The sequence below is a fragment of the Phyllobates terribilis genome, unplaced genomic scaffold (assembly GCF_046119375.1).
Source record: "Phyllobates terribilis strain yellow unplaced genomic scaffold, ASM4611937v1 Scaffold_4__5_contigs__length_816908805, whole genome shotgun sequence".
NCBI classification, from domain to species: Eukaryota; Metazoa; Chordata; class Amphibia; order Anura; family Dendrobatidae; genus Phyllobates; species Phyllobates terribilis.
Genome location: NW_027362764.1, coordinates 299,100,201 through 299,120,585, shown reverse-complemented (window position 1 = coordinate 299,120,585; position 20,385 = coordinate 299,100,201). Strand labels below are relative to the sequence as shown.

Genomic DNA, 20,385 nt, shown 5'->3' with positions numbered 1-20,385 from the left:
ATTAGTCCATCTATACTGACCTCCATCAGGTTGCAAATTAAAAATAATTTTTATCTGCATCTACCTCTGAAAAAATATTTGGGCTTCTAGCTGTGTGTGGGACTTGTTCTATTAGTCCATCTATACTGACCTCCATCAGGTTGCAAACTGAATATAATTTTTTTCTGCATCTAGCTCTGAAAAAATATTTGGCCTTCTAGCAGTGTGTGGGACTTTCTCTATTAGTCCATCTATACTGACCTCCATCAGGTTGCAAACTGAATATATTTTTTTTCTGCATCTACCTCTGAAAAAATATTGGGCTTCTAGCTGTGTGTGGGACTTGTTCTATTAATCCATCTATACAGACCTCCATCAGGTTGCAAACTGAATATATTTTTTTTCTGCATCTACCTCTGAAAAAATATTGGGCTTCTAGCTGTGTGTGGGACTTGTTCTATTAACCCATCTATACAGACCTCCATCAGGTTGCAAACTGAATATAAGTTTTTTCTGCATCTAGCTCTGAAAAAATATTTGGCCTTCTAGCAGTGTTTGGGACTTTCTCTATTAGTCCATCTATACTGACCTCCATCAGGTTGCAAATTAAAAATAATTTTTATCTGCATCTAGCTCTGAAAAAATATTTGTCCTTCTAGCAGTGTGTGGGACTTTCTCTATTAGTCCATCTATACTGACCTCCATCAGGTTGCAAATTAAAAACAATTTTTATCTGCATCTACCTCTGAAAAAATATTTGGGCTTCTAGCTGTGTGTGGGACTTGTTCTATTAGTCCATCTATACTGACCTCCATCAGGTTGCAAACTGAATATAATTTTTTTCTGCATCTAGCTCTGAAAAAATATTTGGCCTTCTAGTAGTGTGTGGGACTTTCTCTATTAGTCCATCTATACTGACCTCCATCAGGTTGCAAATTAAAAATAATTTTTATCTGCATCTAGCTCTGAAAAAATATTTGGCCTTCTAGCAGTGTGTGGGACTTTCTCTATTAGTCCATCTATACTGACCTCCATCAGGTTGCAAATTAAAAATAATTTTTATCTGCATCTACCTCTGAAAAAATATTTGGGCTTCTAGCTGTGTGTGGGACTTGTTCTATTAGTCCATCTATACTGACCTCCATCAGGTTGCAAACTGAATATAATTTTTTTCTGCATCTAGCTCTGAAAAAATATTTGGCCTTCTAGTAGTGTGTGGGACTTTCTCTATTAGTCCATCTATACTGACCTCCATCAGGTTGCAAATTAAAAATAATTTTTATCTGCATCTAGCTCTGAAAAAATATTTGGCCTTCTAGCAGTGTGTGGGACTTTCTCTATTGGTCCATCTATACTGAACTCCATCAGGTTGCAAATTAAAAATATTTTTTTGTCTGCATCTAGCTCTGAAAAAATATTTGGCCTTCTAGCAGTGTGTGGGACTTTCTCTATTAGTCCATCTATACTGACCTCCATCAGGTTGCAAACTGAATATATTTTTTTTCTGCATCTACCTCTGAAAAAATATTGGGCTTCTAGCTGTGTGTGGGACTTGTTCTATTAATCCATCTATACAGACCTCCATCAGGTTACAAACTGAATATAATTTTTTTCTGCATCTACCTCTGAAAAAATATTTGGGCTTCTAGCTGTGTGTGGGACTTGTTCTATTAGTCCATCTATGCTGACCTCCATCAGGTTGCAAACTGAATATAACTTTTTTCTGCATCTAGCTCTGAAAAAATATTTGGCCTTCTAGCAGTGTGTGGGACTTTCTCTATTAGTCCATCTATACTGACCTCCATCAGGTTGCAAATTAAAAATAATTTTTATCTGCATCTAGCTCTGAAAAAATATTTGGCCTTCTAGCAGTGTGTGGGACTTTCTCTATTAGTCCATCTATACTGACCTCCATCAGGTTGCAAACTGAATATATTTTTTTTCTGCATCTACCTCTGAAAAAATATTTGGGCTTCTAGCTGTGTGTGGGACTTGTTCTATTAGTCCATCTATACTGACCTCCATCAGGTTGCAAATCGAATATAATTTTTTTCTGCATCTAACCCAGCCAATAGTTTTGGCCTAATACCACAGTTTGGCCACTCAGCTCTGCTCGGTTCCCATCCATTGTTTTTTTGTGCAAACAACTCCAGAGTTGTGAATTAGTTAACCACCAAAATGAGTGGAAAAAGGCCTGCTGCTGGTGGAAAGGGGAATAGGCGTGTTGGGAAGGGGAAAAAAGGTTGTGTCCGTGGGGTAGGTGTTAAAGCAACAGTAACATCTGCAGAAGAAAGACCATCTTCCAGCCAAACTAAAATGTCTACTTCTTTTAGCGGACAATGTGATAAGATCCCTTTCTTACGGCCACGTCAATCGCTACAAATTCCAGATGAGGCACAAAAACAGCAGGTGCTTCAACGGATATCAAGTGCTCCTTTAAGTGGGCTCTCCTCCACATCAACTTCAACATCACAAATACTCCAGTCCTCAAAGGTGTCACCCCAATCGCACTTGCTTCCTCACAGCTCCCAAATCTCCAGCTGCCCGTCTGAGTATGAGGTAGAACAGATGGTTGAGTCTGCAGAGCTGTTTACTCATACTATAGCCTGGGAATCAGAGGTCGACTCCAGCGCTTCTGTGAATCCAGACGAGGAAATGATCTGCACTGATGCCCAGAATCTTTATGAGTCGGATCCAGGACCAGACGCAGAAGGTTCTGACCATAATGTAGACCCTCATTCCCAAACTGTAACTCCTGTTGGTGGAGACAATGAGGAAGACGATGATGAGACTCAAATACCTGATTGGAGCGACAACTTTAGTTTTTTGTCAGGGCAGGAACAGGTTGGCTCTGAGGACGACGGGTGTGATAACGCACAGGGTGATGATGATGAGGTTGGAGATCCCACTTACTGTCAAGCCACAGTCAGCCAAGAGATGAGGTCAGCAGAGGAGGTGGAGGAAGATGCTAGTGACGACGAGGTCAGGTTGCGCCTTCCTGGACAGAGACGTAGTACTGGAAGCACGTCAACAACTGCATCCTCAAACACAACTCTGCCTCTCACCACAAGTCGTGGTGGCTCTTCAGGTCGCATGGGTGCTAAGCCTTGCATAGCCTGGGCATTTTTTCAGATCGATAAAGATGACCCAACTCGTGTTATCTGTAACATTTGTCAGCAAAAGCTAAGTAGAGGCCAAAAAATACATAGTTTGAGTACTTCATGTATGAACCGGCACATGGACATGAAGCATAAGTTGCAGTGGGAAGCTCAGTGTGCTACAATGCGGCCTAGCCGGCCGGGCCAACCACCGTCTGCCATATCTTGTGCATCCGCGGCCTCTTCATCCTCTGTGACTGGGGGGACAGCAGTCACACCTGTTTTGGGGCGCAGACCTGCCACCTCTTTACCCGCAACAGCCAGCGTGATTGGCAGGTCATCATTTTCTTTGGAGGTGGTAACACCAGCTGGTGTTGAGCGCTGTCCAACATCGATAGCACCACCTTTGGATGAAGGCAACCTAACATGTCCGACTGCATCTTCCTCACAGACCGGCAGTTTGCCGGGGACACCCTTATCAACCCCGTCTAAGCACAATAGTCAGCCCTCGGTCCCTCAGATGTGGACAAGTAAAAGACCATTTCCTCCTAGCCATGAGAAAGCTAAGAGGTTGAATTTCACCATCTGCAAGCTCTTGGCTACAGAAATGCTGCCTTTCCGCCTGGTGGACACAGAGGATTTTCGAGACCTTATGTCCGTCGCAGTGCCCCAGTACCAGATGCCCAGTCGGCACTACTTCTCAAAGAAAGGTGTGCCTGCGCTCCACCAGCATGTCGCACACAACATCACCGCTTCTTTGAGAAACTCTGTGTGTGACAGGGTGCATTTCACCACAGACACTTGGACGAGTAGGCATGGACAGGGGCGTTACATGTCGCTGACTGGGCACTGGGTAACTATGGTGACAGCAGGACAAGGGGCTGCTGTCCAAGTCTTGCCGTCCCCACGAGTTGTGCGTCAATCCTCTTTATGTCAAAGTTCCTCCACTGCTTCTGCCTCCTCAACCTCCTCTCGGTCTTCCACCTGCACCCAAAGCCTGTCTGGTCATGCCACAAGCTTTCTAACTGCGCAGAAGGGATCCTGCACACCTCCTTACTATGCTGGCAGTAGGGCTCAACGTCATCAGGCGGTTTTTACTTTGAAATGTCTGGGAAATGTGAGTCACACAGCTGAGGAGTTGTGGTCAGCTCTGGAGAACCAATTTCATGAATGGTTGTCTCCACTGGACCTGAAACCAGGGAAGGCCGTGTGCGACAATGCTGCAAACCTGGGTGCGGCCCTTCGCCGGGGCAATGTCACACACGTGCCTTGTATGGCTCACGTGTTGAACCTGGTTGTCCAGCAATTTTTAGCCCACTATCCCAGACTAGATGGCCTTCTGCAGAGGGCACGGTCACTGTGTGCTCACTTCCGCCGTTCGCATCCCGCAGCTCAGCGACTTACATCTCTACAGAAGTCGTTGGGCCTGCCACTTCACCGGCTAAAATGCGATGTGCCTACCCGGTGGAATTCAACTCTGCACATGTTGCAGCGACTGTGGCAGCACCGACAAGCCCTGGTGCAATACGTTCTGACGTATAGCCTGGGCCAACGAGATCCAGAGGTGGGGCAAATCACGCTGGAGGAGTGGTCTCAGATCAGGGACCTATGCACCCTTCTGCACAGTTTTGAAATGGCGACGAAGATGTTTAGTGCTGACGATGCCATTATCAGCATGACTATTCCGGTGATTTACATGCTGGAGCACATGTTAAACAGAATTCGGAGTCAGGTGGTGGCACAAGAGGAGGTGGAGGAAGTAGAGGAGGAGGAGTTGTATGCGGAAGGGCTAACATCTGCAAGGTCCAGACGGTCGGCAGCACCAAGGCGGCAGGCATGTGAGGGTGGGGGAGATGGTTTTACCAGGGCGCATGGTAGCAGCCAAACTAGTGAGGAAGGTGCAGGAGCCCAGGAAGAAGTGGAGGACGAACTGATGGAAGACTCATCAGATGAGGGAGACCTTGATCACATTTCTGTTGTGCGAGGTTGGGGGGAGAGGACAGAGGAAGGAAGCATGATTGTTACCTCGCCACCAACACAACAGGGACTTGGTGCTCCTGGATGCGCAACACACATGAGTGCCTTCTTGCTACACTACCTGCAACATGACCCTCGAATTGTGAGAATTAGAAATAATCCTGACTACTGGGTTGCCACACTGTTAGATCCCCGGTACAAAAGTAAATTTGCCGAAATTATTCCTGCCATAGAAAGGGATGCACGCATGCAGGAGTATCAGCAGAGACTGTTGCAGAATCTTACATGTGCTTTTCCACAAAACACCAGTGGTGCACGTAGTGAATCTCACAGTTCCAACTTGCCAACCGTGGGACCGTCAAGTGTTCAGCACTCAAACCGTAACAGAACCACAGTATCTGCTGGTAACATCAATTTTGCGGAATCATTTCACCACTTTTTTAGCCCATCCTTTGCAAGGCCACAGGAGACAAGAAGTCTGACACATAGTCAACGCCTAGAGACGATGGTACAGGAGTATCTCCAAGTAAACATTGAAGCCATGACTGTGTCACTGGACCCTTGCTCTTTTTGGGCTTCCAATCTGGATAAATGGCCGGAGCTAGCCACTTACGCCTTGGAGATCTTGTCATGCCCCGCAGCCAGCGTTGTCTGAACGTGTGTTCAGCGCTGCTGGTGGTGTGCTGACAGATAAGCGCACGCGGCTCTCCACTGATAATGTAGACAGACTCACGTTCATAAAGATGAACAAATCATGGATCCGAAACGACTTTTCTACCCCTGTGTCATCCTGGGGAGAGTAAAAGCTTGATGATTGGTTAAAATCACCCTACCAACCGTTTTAAGCTTTCAAATTACTAATCATGTTTATCTGTATCTTGGCTGGAAAATAATTTGGGCTTTGTAGCAGTGTGCAGCACTGATTCTATTAGGCCATCTATAATAAGCTCCACCAGATTTAAAATTACTAATCATGTTTATCTGTATCTTGGCTGGAAAATAATTTGGGCTTTGTAGCAGTGTGCAGCACTGATCCTATTAGGCCATCTATACTAAGCTCCACCAGATTTAAAATTAATAATAATTTTTAGCTGCATCTAGCCCGGAAAATAATTTTGGGGCTCCGAGATGCGCAAGACACATAAGTGCCTTCTTGCTGCACTACCTGCAACATGACCCTCATATAGTCAGAATTCGAAGTAATCATGACTACTGGGTTGCCACACTCTTAGATCCCCCAAACTTTTCGATCAACCTTTTCATTTTAATAAAGACCAAAAAAATTGTCATTTTTGAAATTATAAGCATTAGCAGGTTATTAGAAACTGAAATCAAACAGTTTTCAACTCAAAACTTTATTCTAGGTGATGTTACATTATCACATAGGACCCCTTGTTCGAAAGGAGCTTCTGAACTCTCTCGTCCATTGAATTTGTCAGGTTTTGGATGGTTTCTGCTTCAATTGTTTTGCATGAGGACAGAATACCCTCCCAGAGCAGTTGCTTAGATGTGAACTGCCTCCCGCCATCATAGACACTCCTTTTGATGATGCTCCAGAGGTTCTGAATGGGGTAGAGGTCAGGGGAGCATGGGGGTCACACCATAAGTTTGTCCCCTTTTATGCCCATATCAGCCAGAGATGCAGATGTTTTATGTGCAGCATGAGATGGTGCATTATCATGCAAAAAAATGATCTTGCTGTGAAATACACGGTTCTTCTTCTTGAACCATGGCAGGAAGTGCTGTTTGAGAAAATCCACATACATTATGGAGTTCATCTTTAGCGCCTTCAGGGATCCTAAAGGGGCCGACAATCTCTCTCCCCATGATTCCAGCCCAAAACATTACTCCACCTCCTCCTTGTTGGCGCTGTAGCCGTGTTTGCGTGGGGTGTCCATCAACCAGCCATCCTCCACTCCATCCATCTGGACCATCGAGCGCTGCACGGCACTCATCCGTGAACAAAACAGTTTTGAAATCAGTCTTCATGTAATGTTTAGCCCACTGGAGCCGTTTCTGCTTGTGTGAAGTGGATAGAGGAGGTCGACAGGATGGCGTATGCACAGCTGCAAACCTCTGAAGGACCCTGCATCTTGTTGTTCGGGGGACGTTGGAGGCACCAGCAGCTTCAAAAACTTGTCTGCTGCTATGACAAGGCTTTTTTGCCGCTGCTCTTTTAACCTGACGTAATTGCCTGTAGGAAAGAGTCCTCAATTTGCCCTTATCAGCACGCACACGTGTGTACTGTGAATCAGCTACATACTTCTTGATTGCCAAGACACTTCATCCTGATCATCGCACAATGTTGATTGTAGTCATACCTTGACCTAAACACTCCACAATTTGTTGCTTCTCAGCAGCCGACACATCCTTTTTCTTTCCTATTTTGGCAGAAAATGTAGGCTGCTTAATAATGTGAGACAGCCTTCTTAAGTAGTCTTGCCTTTCATTGGACACACCTGCCAAACTAATTAGCACAGGTGTCTGCAATTGCTTACAGTGATATAAAGAGCCCTGACACACATCACCATCAATGAGTTTAACTGACAAACAAATTCTTCCCTTATCACTCCTAAACACTTTTTGCATAATAATTTGGAACACAGTGTACATGTGCTTTTCCACAAAACACCAGTGGTTCACGTAGTGAATCTTACAGTTCTAACTTGCCAACCGTGGTCTGTATGGAGTTGTTCAATAAAGGGCCCAAAATTAAGATAACATAGATGGGAGAGGTCTCTATGAATAGGAATTCCTAAGTATTTGATACCCTGTGAGGGCCAGGCAAAGGGAAAGTTGGACTGGATAGAATCCTATATGGATTTGGGGAGGGAGACATTGAGGGCCTCAGACTTCGCTGCATTGATTTTAAAATTTGACCATGTAACAAAGTGATCTATTTCAGCCATAACAGCATGGATGGATATATGTGATTGAGTGATATATACTAGGACATCATCAGCAAATAGAGAGCACTTGTACTCGGTGCCTCCCACCTCAATCCACCTAATATTGGGGTTATGGCGAATTGATAAGAGCAGGTGCTCCGTCACTAGGATGTATAAGAGAGGGGACAGAGGACATCCCTGCCTTGTCCCATTGGTGATTGTGAAAGGTGATGAAAATGTTCTGATGCACCCCCTGGGCCTTGGGACACCCGGAGCCGGACCCTTTTTGGTGGATGCTGGTGGTTGTAGTCTTCGTGGCGGCGACCCGGTTCCGTGGCTCAGGGTGGTCAAACCAGTGGCAGAACTATTTATGTGGTTTTGATGTTTAAATGTCCGACTACGCCACCCGTGGATTGCGGTCAGAGTGAACCGCCGCTGCAGGGCAGACCGCTGAGGCTGGTGTTGTGGGTGCAGCAGAGCGTAGCATAACTCCCCACGGGAGGAGTATAGCCTCAGGGCAGTGTATGCGGAGGATGGGGGTGATGGTGCAGGGCAGCAGCAGTAACGACACAGAGTCAGTGATGCAGTCCAGGGCCTTTACTCACAGTTCTTATTATCCAGACCACATCTGCAGGTAACGGCTGCCCACGTCGTACTGTGCTCACCAGGTGAGGGGCTCAGACAACTCCCAGATAACTTTGGAGCGCTTCACAGGACCCCCTTTGTGTGTCCTTTGTCTGGCCTTTCTTACCAACCCTTCTGTCCGGCTGCCTCGGGCCTCCTCTTGGTAAACTTGGCGCCAGTTTCCCTGACCCTATGTGGTGCCTTCCTAGCGGGTGTAGCGAGGGGCTGCGCCACATAAAATGTCACAGCCTCCGGTTTCTAGCTGAGGGTCGTTTCCTGCCTCCACTAGTTTCGGGGACCGGTCTCCCCCTTTGGCCTGACCCCTCCACGCAGGTGGATTTGGGCGTGCGGTGGCGACTCGCCCGTCCGCACCCCTGGGATCCCTTCATTCCTCGTTCCTGGAGCCTTCTCCGCTCCTCTTCCTTCCTTCTCCCTCTTCCAGGCCTGGGCCTCTGTTACTAGGCCCGCCTCCGGAGCAGAGCTCATGCAGAGCCCCTGCTCCCTGCCACTTCTGCTCAGACTTCTCTGCACTGAACTAAGATGGTGCCCACCTTTTATACTCCCTTCTCAATGCACCCAGGAACTGCTTCCTCCCTGCTCCTGCACTACAGGGTTCCCCTTCCTCAGTGTTCCCTCCCCCCACTCCAGCCAGGGACAGGGACTGTCGTGCCCGTCTCAGAGGCATATTGGTCGCCCTGCCCCACGGCAATGTGGTGTAATGCATGCAGGTGTCGGGTCCTGATCCACACTCCATCCTTACCTGAGAGTGAGATATCACACCTCTGGGTGAGGTGCAATACCTCTGTAGCAACCGAGCCCTTAGGGTGCTACAGTTCCATTTATCTTCAGCCTAGGTGACGTATTGTGATACAGGGCCGTGATTTTGGCTATAAAAGGGTCCCCTAGACCCCTACCCCAAGCTTTTTAAGAGAATCATATATGGCGTGCCAGGAGACTCTATGGAATGCTTTCTCAGCATCCAACGAGAGTATCTAATTACAAATTTTTAACTGCATCTAGCCCAGGAAATACTTTGTGCCTAGTAGCAGTGTCTGCTAGTCAGCGGATTATCCCGGCTGTTAAGCAAGCTACACCACCTGTAGTTTGGACACTTAATGTTTTCAAAGGAAATGCTTCGGGACCACGGGATACTCAGTGAAGAGCATCAGGAGGCACCCCAAGGCATAGGGGCTGGGACTGGCAGTAGGATGCCTTGCGGTGGACAGCCGAGCTCGATCCTTATAAAAGCTTTTTAACTGCAGCAGCTTTAGCGGACACTACTGGAGCTGGAATTACGCGGCTGCTGGCATGAGACTTGCCCTCCAATAGATCCTTGTAAATGGATTTATAGTGTATTCATTCAAATTAGAGAGACAATTTAAATTAAAAAGCTTAGAGCTGCCTCCACCACAGGGGGGCTCGCTCGACCCACCAGCGGACAGGCACCAGTATTGGGAGAGGGGGGCTGGCCGTCAGGGTTCAGCGCGGCTCTGGCACAAACCCGGCGACACGGAGGTGGCACGGGCAGGAGCGGACTGAACGTGTCGGCTTCTCACTTTTTGGATTTTAGAAGGGCATGACATGCCTATATCTGTGTCTCCCCCTCCTTTTACTCCTCCACCTCTTTTCTTTTCGCATGACTATATGTACTTGTCACTTTTCCATGTGTTAGTTGTGTCTTCTGAGCAGTTTGTCAGCTTTTGGACACCTTTGAAGGTGTTTTCTATGTGTTTCTATGTGTTTTTGTTTGCCTGCCATTGGTTTTAACGGTGTTCGAAGGTGTTCGACGAACAGTTCGGCGAACACACGGGTGTTTGACGAACCGAACCGAACTCGAACACTACGGGGGTGGCTCAACACTATAGAGGACTAGTAAACCTGGTGCCAGGCAGTCCTCCATATTAATGAGCTCTGTATAACCCTACCTCCAACCAGGTGCCTATGCCTAGTGTAAAGCAGAAAGCTACCAATCAGTGGTGTGGGTGGGGTTATACAGAGATCAGGATTAGAGAACTGCTAGATCTGCAGCAGATAAAACAGATTTTTAAAAAAAATAAAATACCCAGCTCATTTAGTGATACAGAATTGGAATCAGGGTCTCTGTCTCTACATCATGCTGCTCTCAGATGGAGTAGTAAAAACCTGATGACAGATTCTATTGCAGAATTATTTTTCTTTTAACCCCTTTACGACATAGGGCGTATTAGTATGCCCTGTGTCATCACCCCCGGTTCAGTGAGGGCTCCGGCGGTGAGCCCGCACTGAACCGAGCACACGTCAGCTGATTCTTACAGCTGACATGTGCCTGCAACAGCCGTGGGTGGAGTCGTGATCCACCCGCGGCTGTTAACATGTTAAATGCCGCTGTCAATCTCCGACAGCGGCATTTAACGCGCGCTTCCTGGAAGCGCGTCCTAAGCCCCGCCCATCGGCGACCCCATCACGTGATCGCGGGTCACCGATGGGTGGGCATGACAACCCAGGGTCTGCAGCAGACGCCTGTGGTTGTCATGAGCTGGTCCCTTTGAGCGCCACCTAGTGGTCGGCGCTCATAGCACAGGACCATTTCTGCTGCATGCAGGGGATCTGCTCGTCCCCTGTATTTAGCAGAGGCGATCGGACAGTTGCTGCTTCTAGTCTCCCATGGAGACTATAGAAGCAAGCAAAAAGTGAAAAAAAATGTTTTAAAAAATATTAAAAAAATTAAAAAAATATAAAAGTTTAAATCACCCCCCTTTCGCCCCATTCAAAATAAAATAATAAAAAAAAAAAAAACACATACACATATTTGGTATCGCCGCGTTCAGAATCGCCCGATCTATCAATATAAAAAAAGAATTAATCCGGTCGGTAAACAGCGTAACGAGAAAAAAATTCTAAACGCCAGAATTACGTTTTTTGGTCGCCGCAAAATTGCAATAAAATGCAATAACGGGCGATCAAAACATCAGATCTACCCCAAAATGGCATCAATAAAACTTCAGCTCAGTACACAAAAAATAAGCCCTCATCTGGCCCCATATCCCAAAAAATGGAGATGGTCTCGGAAAATGGCACCATTTTTTTTTTTTTACCAAACTTTGGAATTTTTTTTCACTACTTAAATAAAAAAGAACCTATACATGTTTGGTGTCTACGAACTCGTAATGACCTGGAGAATAATAATGGCAGGTCAGTTTTAGCATTCAGTGAACGTGGTAAAAAAAATAAAAAAAAAACATCTGTGGTATTGCACTTTTTTTGCAATTTCTCCGCGCTTGGAAATTTTTTCCCGTTTTCACGTAAACGATATGGTAAAACTAGTAATGGCGTTGAAAAGTACAACTCATCCCGCAAAAATAAGCCCTCACACGACCATATTGACCAAAAAATAAAAACGCTATGGCTCTGGGAACAAGGGGAGCAAAAAAGAAAACTCAAAAACGGAAAATGGCCCGGGGGTGAAAGGGTTAAACAATCTTAAGTTGAAGTACCAACTTGAACAATGGTTAAAAGGAACAAACATTACAAAGATTAAAAAATTGTATTTTAGCCATTGTTATTAGTGGAGTTTCACTTTGTGAATTTACCTTTTGTTCTCTCCAATAAAGATGCCAAAGATCCAGAAATCGCTAAATTGAAAACCTTCCCTGTTTGCATATGGTCATTGTGAAGAATCATGTGAACATCGTTTATATAAGGACCAGCACTGGTGAAAATGGCTAGCATTCCTCGTCCATCACCATATGGCAAGCACACAGGTTCTTTGCACCTAAATAAATATATACTGTGTACTAGTTAAAGGATGGATTACATAGAATTATAAATTTTACCTGTACATTGTATTTAAGCTTTATCATCTATTACATAAAATGTATTAATACAAAAATTAACAATAGGCTGGTATATTATATGTGACAATGTTACCTCTCACAATTACATTTTTAAGAATGACATGCAATGGACAAGACTATATTAGGACAGTACATATTGAAATACACAAAACATTACAGAGGTAATCTGTTCACATTCACACTTCACCGTTCTATACACTCAAGAATAATAGGTACATACCCAGTTTCACATTTACTTTCTGCATTTATCCATGTTTCATTCATTTTTGCAGCATTAATAATGGAACTAACTGAGCCATAGTTGGATCCCTCAAAAATACTCAAGTTAGCACACTGGCAATTTCTTTCATCAATTCGGATGGTAAATTGAAAGCTAAAATAGAATAGGATAGAATAGTAAATGAATTGCTAAACAACACCACATTTACTTGTAAGTATATAAGTAGTATAAGCATAGACTATTCATTAAAAGGAGACTTACATGCATATTTACAATAGAAATAGGAGATTGAACACAACAGTGCAAAAATTAAAATGGCAGAAAAGAAATATCCACTGTGCTCCAAGGCAACATGTTTCAGACCTGCATGGTCCTTTGTCAAGCCTGACTAAACACAGACGAACAGCAGATGATATGCACGGCTGACTTGATTAAAGAATAGTCTTGATCGAGCACTAAAATGCTCGGGCGCTCGAAGCTCGGGCCGAGCTCACCGTGATACTCGGGTGTTCGACCCGAGCAACGAGCCCAATGTTAGTCTATGGGAGACCCAAGCATTTTTGCGGCGGTACCCCCGGCAGTCTGTAGAAAGCGTAAAAAGTGCCCAAAACGATAGTGACAGTGCTCAAAAGACATGGGGACAGCATGAGCATCGCCCCAGGAAGCATTTCTGAACCCCATGTCACTGCTGTCAACAACGTGGTCAGAGGTATTAAGCCACTTTTACGGGCTCACAATAAAACGTTCAAAAACGAAACTGAAACTGTTTTCCTGTGAAATATGTTAAGGAACATCCATTCCAGGGTAAAGACTTGTGTACAAGGTAAAATAAATAACCAAAAACAAAAATACTCCTCCACACCTTGGGCTATGTTCACAAGTAGAATTTTTTATGCGTTTTTGCACTTTGCATTGCTTTCAACCGTGACAAATGCATTCACCGGGAAATGTCATTTTAACATTTTACAATCTTATCTGGCCATGTGCTGTGTGACACATGCATACAGTGCTGAAAAGACATGGGAACAGCATGGGGAAGACCCCTGGAAGCATCTCTGACACCCAGGATCAAAAGATGCAGACCTGCAACTATCCCCGTGCAAGTCCTTGTCCCAGGGCAGTGTTCAATTGTACCTCCCCCATTCCTTGCAATGCAAGTGTAGCACCCTGAGGATTCGGCTGCTACAGGGGTATTGCACCTCAACCCAGAGGTGTGATATTCCACTCCCGGGTAAGGAAGGAGTGTGGAACTGAGTTCAGATAGACTGCATGCACTACATACATCCCATTCCAGAGGAGCAGGCCGACGGTACTCCCACTTAGAAATGTGCAGGTACAACCGAGCCTGTTCCTGGCTGGAGTGGGAGGGGGGTGGTACATCCCATGTAGTGTAGGGGCAGATAGGGGGAGCAGTCTGGGTAGTGATAGGAGCTCATTGGGTGCTGGTCACCTGAGCTCACACATAGAGGGATATATAAGGAGGGCACCAACTTAGATCAGGGTCAGACGCTGAGAACAAGTCAGTTGGAGAGGAGAGAGAAGGAAACAGCAGCCCTGGAGAGAGAGAGAGTGGAGCAGAGAAAGACCCAGAGGGGGAAGACTGAAGGGACCCAAGAACCCAAATTAGAGCACCGGGTGAGGAGTCAGCAAGAGGGTACCGGAACCCAAGCTGGTGGGGGCAAAGACATTCCCCAGCCAGAGACCGGAGACCGTGGGCAGTGTCTGTCACGGTCACCCACCACATTCACCCCGAAGGCACACCACATGAAGGGTCAGGGAACCCAGGGCCAAGGGTGTCCCAAAAGAAGGCCCGAGGGAGCTGGACCTAGGTGAATCACTGGTGGGGACGGCTGAAGAAAGGACAGAGGGAGAGCTCAGGGCCACGCTCTGGACTTGTTTGGGGGTTGGCCGGATCCAGGACCTGGTGGACGCAGCACGGCTCGGGTGGTCACTAGCAGCTGGAGTGACCAGTACAACATCAGCAGTAAGTAAACACCCTTAACTGCACAACCCGAGTCTGTCTTCATTGCCGGCTGCATCGCACCACCACAACCCCCATCCTCTGCGCCTGTCCCCTCTGAGGCTATACCCCTCCCGTTGGGGGTTATCTCACCAAGCTGCGCACCCACCATCAGCCTCAGCGGACCCTGCAGCAGCGGCGGCCACAGTGACCGCATCACAACGGGTGGCGTAGTCGACACAAAAGAACTTTAATAACATCTGTAGGACTGCCACATAACACTTAGCTTGACGCCCTGGGCACGGGACCGGGTCACAGCCGCTCGGAGACTACAACCCCCCATCTGATCCGGTGCCGGGTATTCCCCTCAAAAAGGAATATGTCCCAGGGGGCGCGTCAACTTTGGCGTAGTCGGCAGGATTACGTGCCCACAACAACCGGGTACTGCGTGCCTGAAGAAAAGTGCAAGTTTACCTCAGAAAGAAGACTCCTGCCGGTTCCGGAGGGTCCACGCCATCGGACTCCATCACCAGTCGTTTCCCGCCGATTGTCCGCCATTTCCAGCTTGTTCCCGCCATCTGCAGAGTTTCCCGCCACTGGGCGACGCTTCCCGCCAAAACCGCAGATTTCCCGCCTTGGAAGAGCAGCGGACGCCATTATGGGCGTGCCAAAGGAGGGCAGGAGGCCGCCTCCCATCGTGGGCCGGGACAGAAAATGGCGCCAAAAGTGGAAACCACCCCCACCAACAGAGACTGTGATGCTGGAGGTGTCTGTCAGCGTGAAAGAACTACCCCTGGAGCTGACAGTCACCGAGTTGCCCCGGGACCGCCCTCGAAGTGGGAGGAGACGAAAGAGAAGAGAAAAGATGGGTGTCGCTTGGAGCAGTCTGGAGCGAGCGCACCCGGAGGCAAGAGGTCTAACGAGGAGTAGCGAAGGAGCTCACCCGGAGATGGAAAGAAAGCAGAACAGCACCGGCCCGCTGGCCAGGAGTCTGCTAGAGACCGAGGAAGGAGGGCAGAGCAGCACCGGCCCGCTGGCCAGGAGCCTGCCGAGAGCAGAGCAGAGCAGCACCGACCCGATGGTCAGGAGCCTGCTAGAGTCCACAACCCCGCTAGGTCTAGCGGAGATCCTAGCGCAGCTCCCCCGAGACCGGGAGTGTGCACAAACTGCCCTGGAGGGCCTCGCACGGAGGATGGCCCGGGTACAGCGCGAGATACTGGCGGAGTGGAGCCGGGAGATGGCCCAGCAAGCAGAGACCAGTCAACGTAGCACGCTACCCTGGAAGAGGAAGCAGACCGCCTCTGAGGATGGCGCGGGAGGACCCAAGGCCGGAGACGGCGCCGAGGAGGGAGCCGAACGCATGGAGGCAGGTAAAGGGGACGCCTATACCCCAAGCCGTGACACCGCTTACCTGCCCCAGCTCCCCGTCGCAGAGCCCGAAAGTCCCCCTGCTGTGCCCGTAGCCGCCAGGTCACCGCCATGGACTAGGCCCCGACCGGAAGCCGCCGCCGCGACCCCTGTGACGTCACACGCACCGACCCGGAGCGTGACAAAGCAGGAAGTACCACCAGCTTGGTCGCAAGGCCTAGTACCCCCGGGCGCCGCATCACCAACAGCGCCCCCTACCTCCGCGGAGCCTCCGGCCTGGCCGCAAGGCCAGGTAACCCAGGGCGCCGCCGTCCTAACGGTGCCCTTCACCTTCCAGGTGCCCCAGGCCTGGCCGCAAGGCCTGGGCAACCCGGGCGCCACCACCACCGCGCCCGCGCCCGCAATACCTAGGGTGCCACACCTGGGGGAGGACCTCTTCGGCCAGCTCACATGGCCGGACGGGCGGCCCTTCATCTGGCCCGAAGGGTACCCTGAGCTGGAGCGGCAGCAAAGACTAGGGCCCTTGTGTGAGCCCCTAATCCCGGCTCCGAAGCCCGTGGCTCGGGTCTCGCCTCCTCTAGCAGAAGCCCAATTCGTGTGGGACCCCACGGGAGAAGATTTGATGGGGTTCACCGGAGAAACTCGGGCAGCCGCAGCTGAACGTACAGAGTGTTGCCGTCAACAGCTGGCAGAGTTTAAGAGAGAACGGGAGGAGAGGCGGGTCAGAGAACAACAGGCCCAAATCCAGAGCGCGGAGCAGAAGAGCCGGACTAGGAGGAACCCCCGTGCAGCGCATTGTCCCCGCACCATCGGGACAGTGATAAAGTTCAACCCGCAGCATGGGTGGGGCTTTATTCGGGACCGTAACAACCGCGGTGACGTTTTTGTGACCCGCAGAGACGTCGAGTCCCACCTGCCGGAAGGTCACAAAGGCCGTGACCTCTACGTCGGAGACGAGGTCACTTTCACCCGGCACAAGTGTGCCAAAGGACCTTACGCCCTCCACGTGCACCGCTTGACGGAGGAGGAGTTGCGGTACGGGGAGGAGGAGCCAGAGGACCCGGACGGGTCTGAAGAAACATCATATCAAGAAAGAGCAGGAGGAAGACGCCGTTGAGTGCGGCAGAGCAGGAGTTGTAAATAGTTACCCAATCGGGGTATAAAGGAACTGAAACTGGAACTGTTGCTGCTGCTAAAATAGTCCCCGTTGGGACCAGTGAACTGTTTTACCCGTTAACCCCTTCATCCTACAGGCTGAGGACTGTGAGCAGCCATTCCCTTCCCTCTACCTGGCCGAGGACTGAGAGCGGCCAACTTCCAACTTCCCTGTATATAGTTGCGCGTCCTAAAGCGCCCCCTACCGGTTTTATAAGAAAACCAGATTTTCTAAGAGACTGTCGCACTTTTCCCGGACACACGTTGCACAGTGTCCGGAGGAGGAACCAGAGACAAGAGAAGTCTACGAGAATGTTTATATAAAAAGTTTTATATATATATAATGTTTATATGTTTTATATGTTCATATAAAAATTTTGTATGTTTTGGTGTTTTATGTCTTACAGCCCGAGGACGTGCTGTGATTTACCAGGGGGGAATGTAGCACCCTGAGGATTCGGCTGCTACAGGGGTATTGCACCTCAACCCAGAGGTGTGATATTCCACTCCCGGGTAAGGAAGGAGTGTGGAACTGAGCTCAGATAGACTGCATGCACTACATACATCCCATTCCAGAGGAGCAGGCCGACGGTACTCCCACTTAGAAATGTGCAGGTACAACCGAGCCTGTTCCTGGCTGGAGTGGGAGGGGGGTGGTACATCCCATGTAGTGTAGGGGCAGATAGGGGGAGCAGTCTGGGTAGTGATAGGAGCTCATTGGGTGCTGGTCACCTGAGCTCACACATAGAGGGATATATAAGGAGGGCACCAACTTAGATCAGGGTCAGACGCTGAGAACAAGTCAGTTGGAGAGGAGAGAGAAGGAAACAGCAGCCCTGGAGAGAGAGAGAGTGGAGCAGAGAAAGACCCAGAGGGGGAAGACTGAAGGGACCCAAGAACCCAAATTAGAGCACCGGGTGAGGAGTCAGCAAGAGGGTACCGGAACCCAAGCTGGTGGGGGCAAAGACATTCCCCAGCCAGAGACCGGAGACCGTGGGCAGTGTCTGTCACGGTCACCCACCACATTCACCCCGAAGGCACACCACATGAAGGGTCAGGGAACCCAGGGCCAAGGGTGTCCCAAAAGAAGGCCCGAGGGAGCTGGACCTAGGTGAATCACTGGTGGGGACGGCTGAAGAAAGGACAGAGGGAGAGCTCAGGGCCACGCTCTGGACTTGTTTGGGGGTTGGCCGGATCCAGGACCTGGTGGACGCAGCACGGCTCGGGTGGTCACTAGCAGCTGGAGTGACCAGTACAACATCAGCAGTAAGTAAACACCCTTAACTGCACAACCCGAGTCTGTCTTCATTGCCGGCTGCATCGCACCACCACAACCCCCATCCTCTGCGCCTGTCCCCTCTGAGGCTATACCCCTCCCGTTGGGGGTTATCTCACCAAGCTGCGCACCCACCATCAGCCTCAGCGGACCCTGCAGCAGCGGCGGCCACAGTGACCGCATCACAACGGGTGGCGTAGTCGACACAAAAGAACTTTAATAACATCTGTAGGACTGCCACATAACACTTAGCTTGACGCCCTGGGCACGGGACCGGGTCACAGCCGCTCGGAGACTACAACCCCCCATCTGATCCGGTGCCGGGTATTCCCCTCAAAAAGGAATATGTCCCAGGGGGCGCGTCACAAGCGCAAGTATGCAGCCTGCCACCCACCCACCCCCACGCTGCAATACCATCCTGCTAGCTTGCTTGCACTTGAAATTGGGCCTTTTAGGCATGTGAAGGCGGAATCTGGCCAATACATCATGGCTGCGTCGGCGGCCTGGTATCCATACTCAGTCCCCAGCCGCCTCATGGACGGGTGCCCACACACGGTCCCCTGGGGGCGGCTGAGTGTCCATAAACAGTCCCCAGCAGCCCCTATTTGTCCCGGTGCGACTTATACACAAGCGCGCAAACCAAAACATTACCTGTGCCCTCCCCAGTGCATTTAGCCTAACCACAAACACGTGGACAAGTGAATGTGGCCAGGGATGGTCCATCTCACTAACGCCTTCACACTGGGTTAATATTGTGGAAGCCGGGACACAGTTGGACACTGGGATGCAACACGTCCTCCAGACATAGAGGATTGCGGGTCCTGGGTCAATCAGGCTTCAACACAAAGTTCAGAAGGTAGACACCAGCAGTGGTCGGCCTCCTACACAACGAGTAAACTATTCATGATCATGAGGCCATCCATCTCCTTAGCTTTCTGTTCCTTGGAATGCAAGCGCATGTACGTAGTAGCGGCTAGGTCTGAGGTGGTCAGCCAGTCAACCACACATGTCTTGTAGGATATGTTTCTGTACCAAAAGGAGCGGTTCGGCTACACAGTTATAGGGCATACAGTGAGTGCAATGCCTACCAAAAATTTCGAGGAACTCCAATGCCCCTTGGAAGTGACATGGAGGTCAGAGGGCCTTAACTAAACCGTTTTTTCCATTTATAGCAACTGGGTCTCCTGTACACTGTTGGCCTAAGCAGTGAATGGAAGGCTTTCCAAAAATTATGAGGAACTGCAATGCCCCTTGAAACAGACGTGGATTATAGCGTACTAAAAAACTTCTACCCATTATTGGGGAGTGGGTCTCCCTTAGTGTTCGACTATGCATTGAAAAGCAAAAGCTGACTAAAATTAGAAACAAAAGCAATGCCCGTTGGAAGAGTCGTGGAGGTTAGAGGCAATTAAAAACATTTCAATGCCCGTTGGAAGAGCTGTGGAGTTCAGAGTGGTTTAATAAGACGGTTTTAATGCCCCTTGGAAGAGACGTGGAGGTCAAGGTAGCTTAACAAGACGGTTTCAATGCCCCTTAGAAGAGACGTCGAGTTCAGAGTGGTTTAACAAGACGGTTTTAATGCCCCTTGGTAGAGAAGTGGAGTTCAGAGTGGTTTAACAAGACGGTCTTAATGCCCCTTGGTAGAGACGTGGAGGTCACAGTGTAGCGTCGGCGTCCCTGCCTCCTGCTACGCAGGGACGCTGTTCCCCTCACCTCTCCACTCCGTGCCCGGCGTCCTCCTCCTGCTCTGCTGGCAGCGCGCGCTGCTTCCCGGCCACTGTGCTTAGGGCGCGCGCGCGCACTCCCCCTCTCTTAAAGGGGCCGCGCGCGCCGTCCTAAGGAGTCCCTGGCCAATGGCCGGAGGACCTCACCATATATAAGGCACCTCCTCCAAAATGGAGGTGCCCGAGCAATGTTGTTGCAAAGCCATCACTCTGCTTCAGCCCTCAGGTCCCGTTACCAGTTACCTGCCAGTCACCTGCCAGATTCTTGCTTGATACCTGCCTG

General features: G+C 49.2%; 1 protein-coding gene across 1 annotated transcript in view; it reads right to left on the bottom strand.

Annotated features, from left to right (window-relative positions):
- PKD1L1 (polycystin 1 like 1, transient receptor potential channel interacting) overlaps positions 1-20,385 on the bottom strand; it is an 808,959-nt gene that overhangs the window by 698,078 nt on the left and 90,496 nt on the right. The window contains exons 3-4 of the mRNA XM_073676922.1: positions 12,620-12,772; positions 12,136-12,317 (exon numbers count right to left, since the gene is read on the bottom strand). Of these exons, the coding sequence (XP_073533023.1) occupies positions 12,136-12,317; positions 12,620-12,772 (335 nt within the window). The remainder of the gene's footprint in view (positions 1-12,135; positions 12,318-12,619; positions 12,773-20,385) is intronic.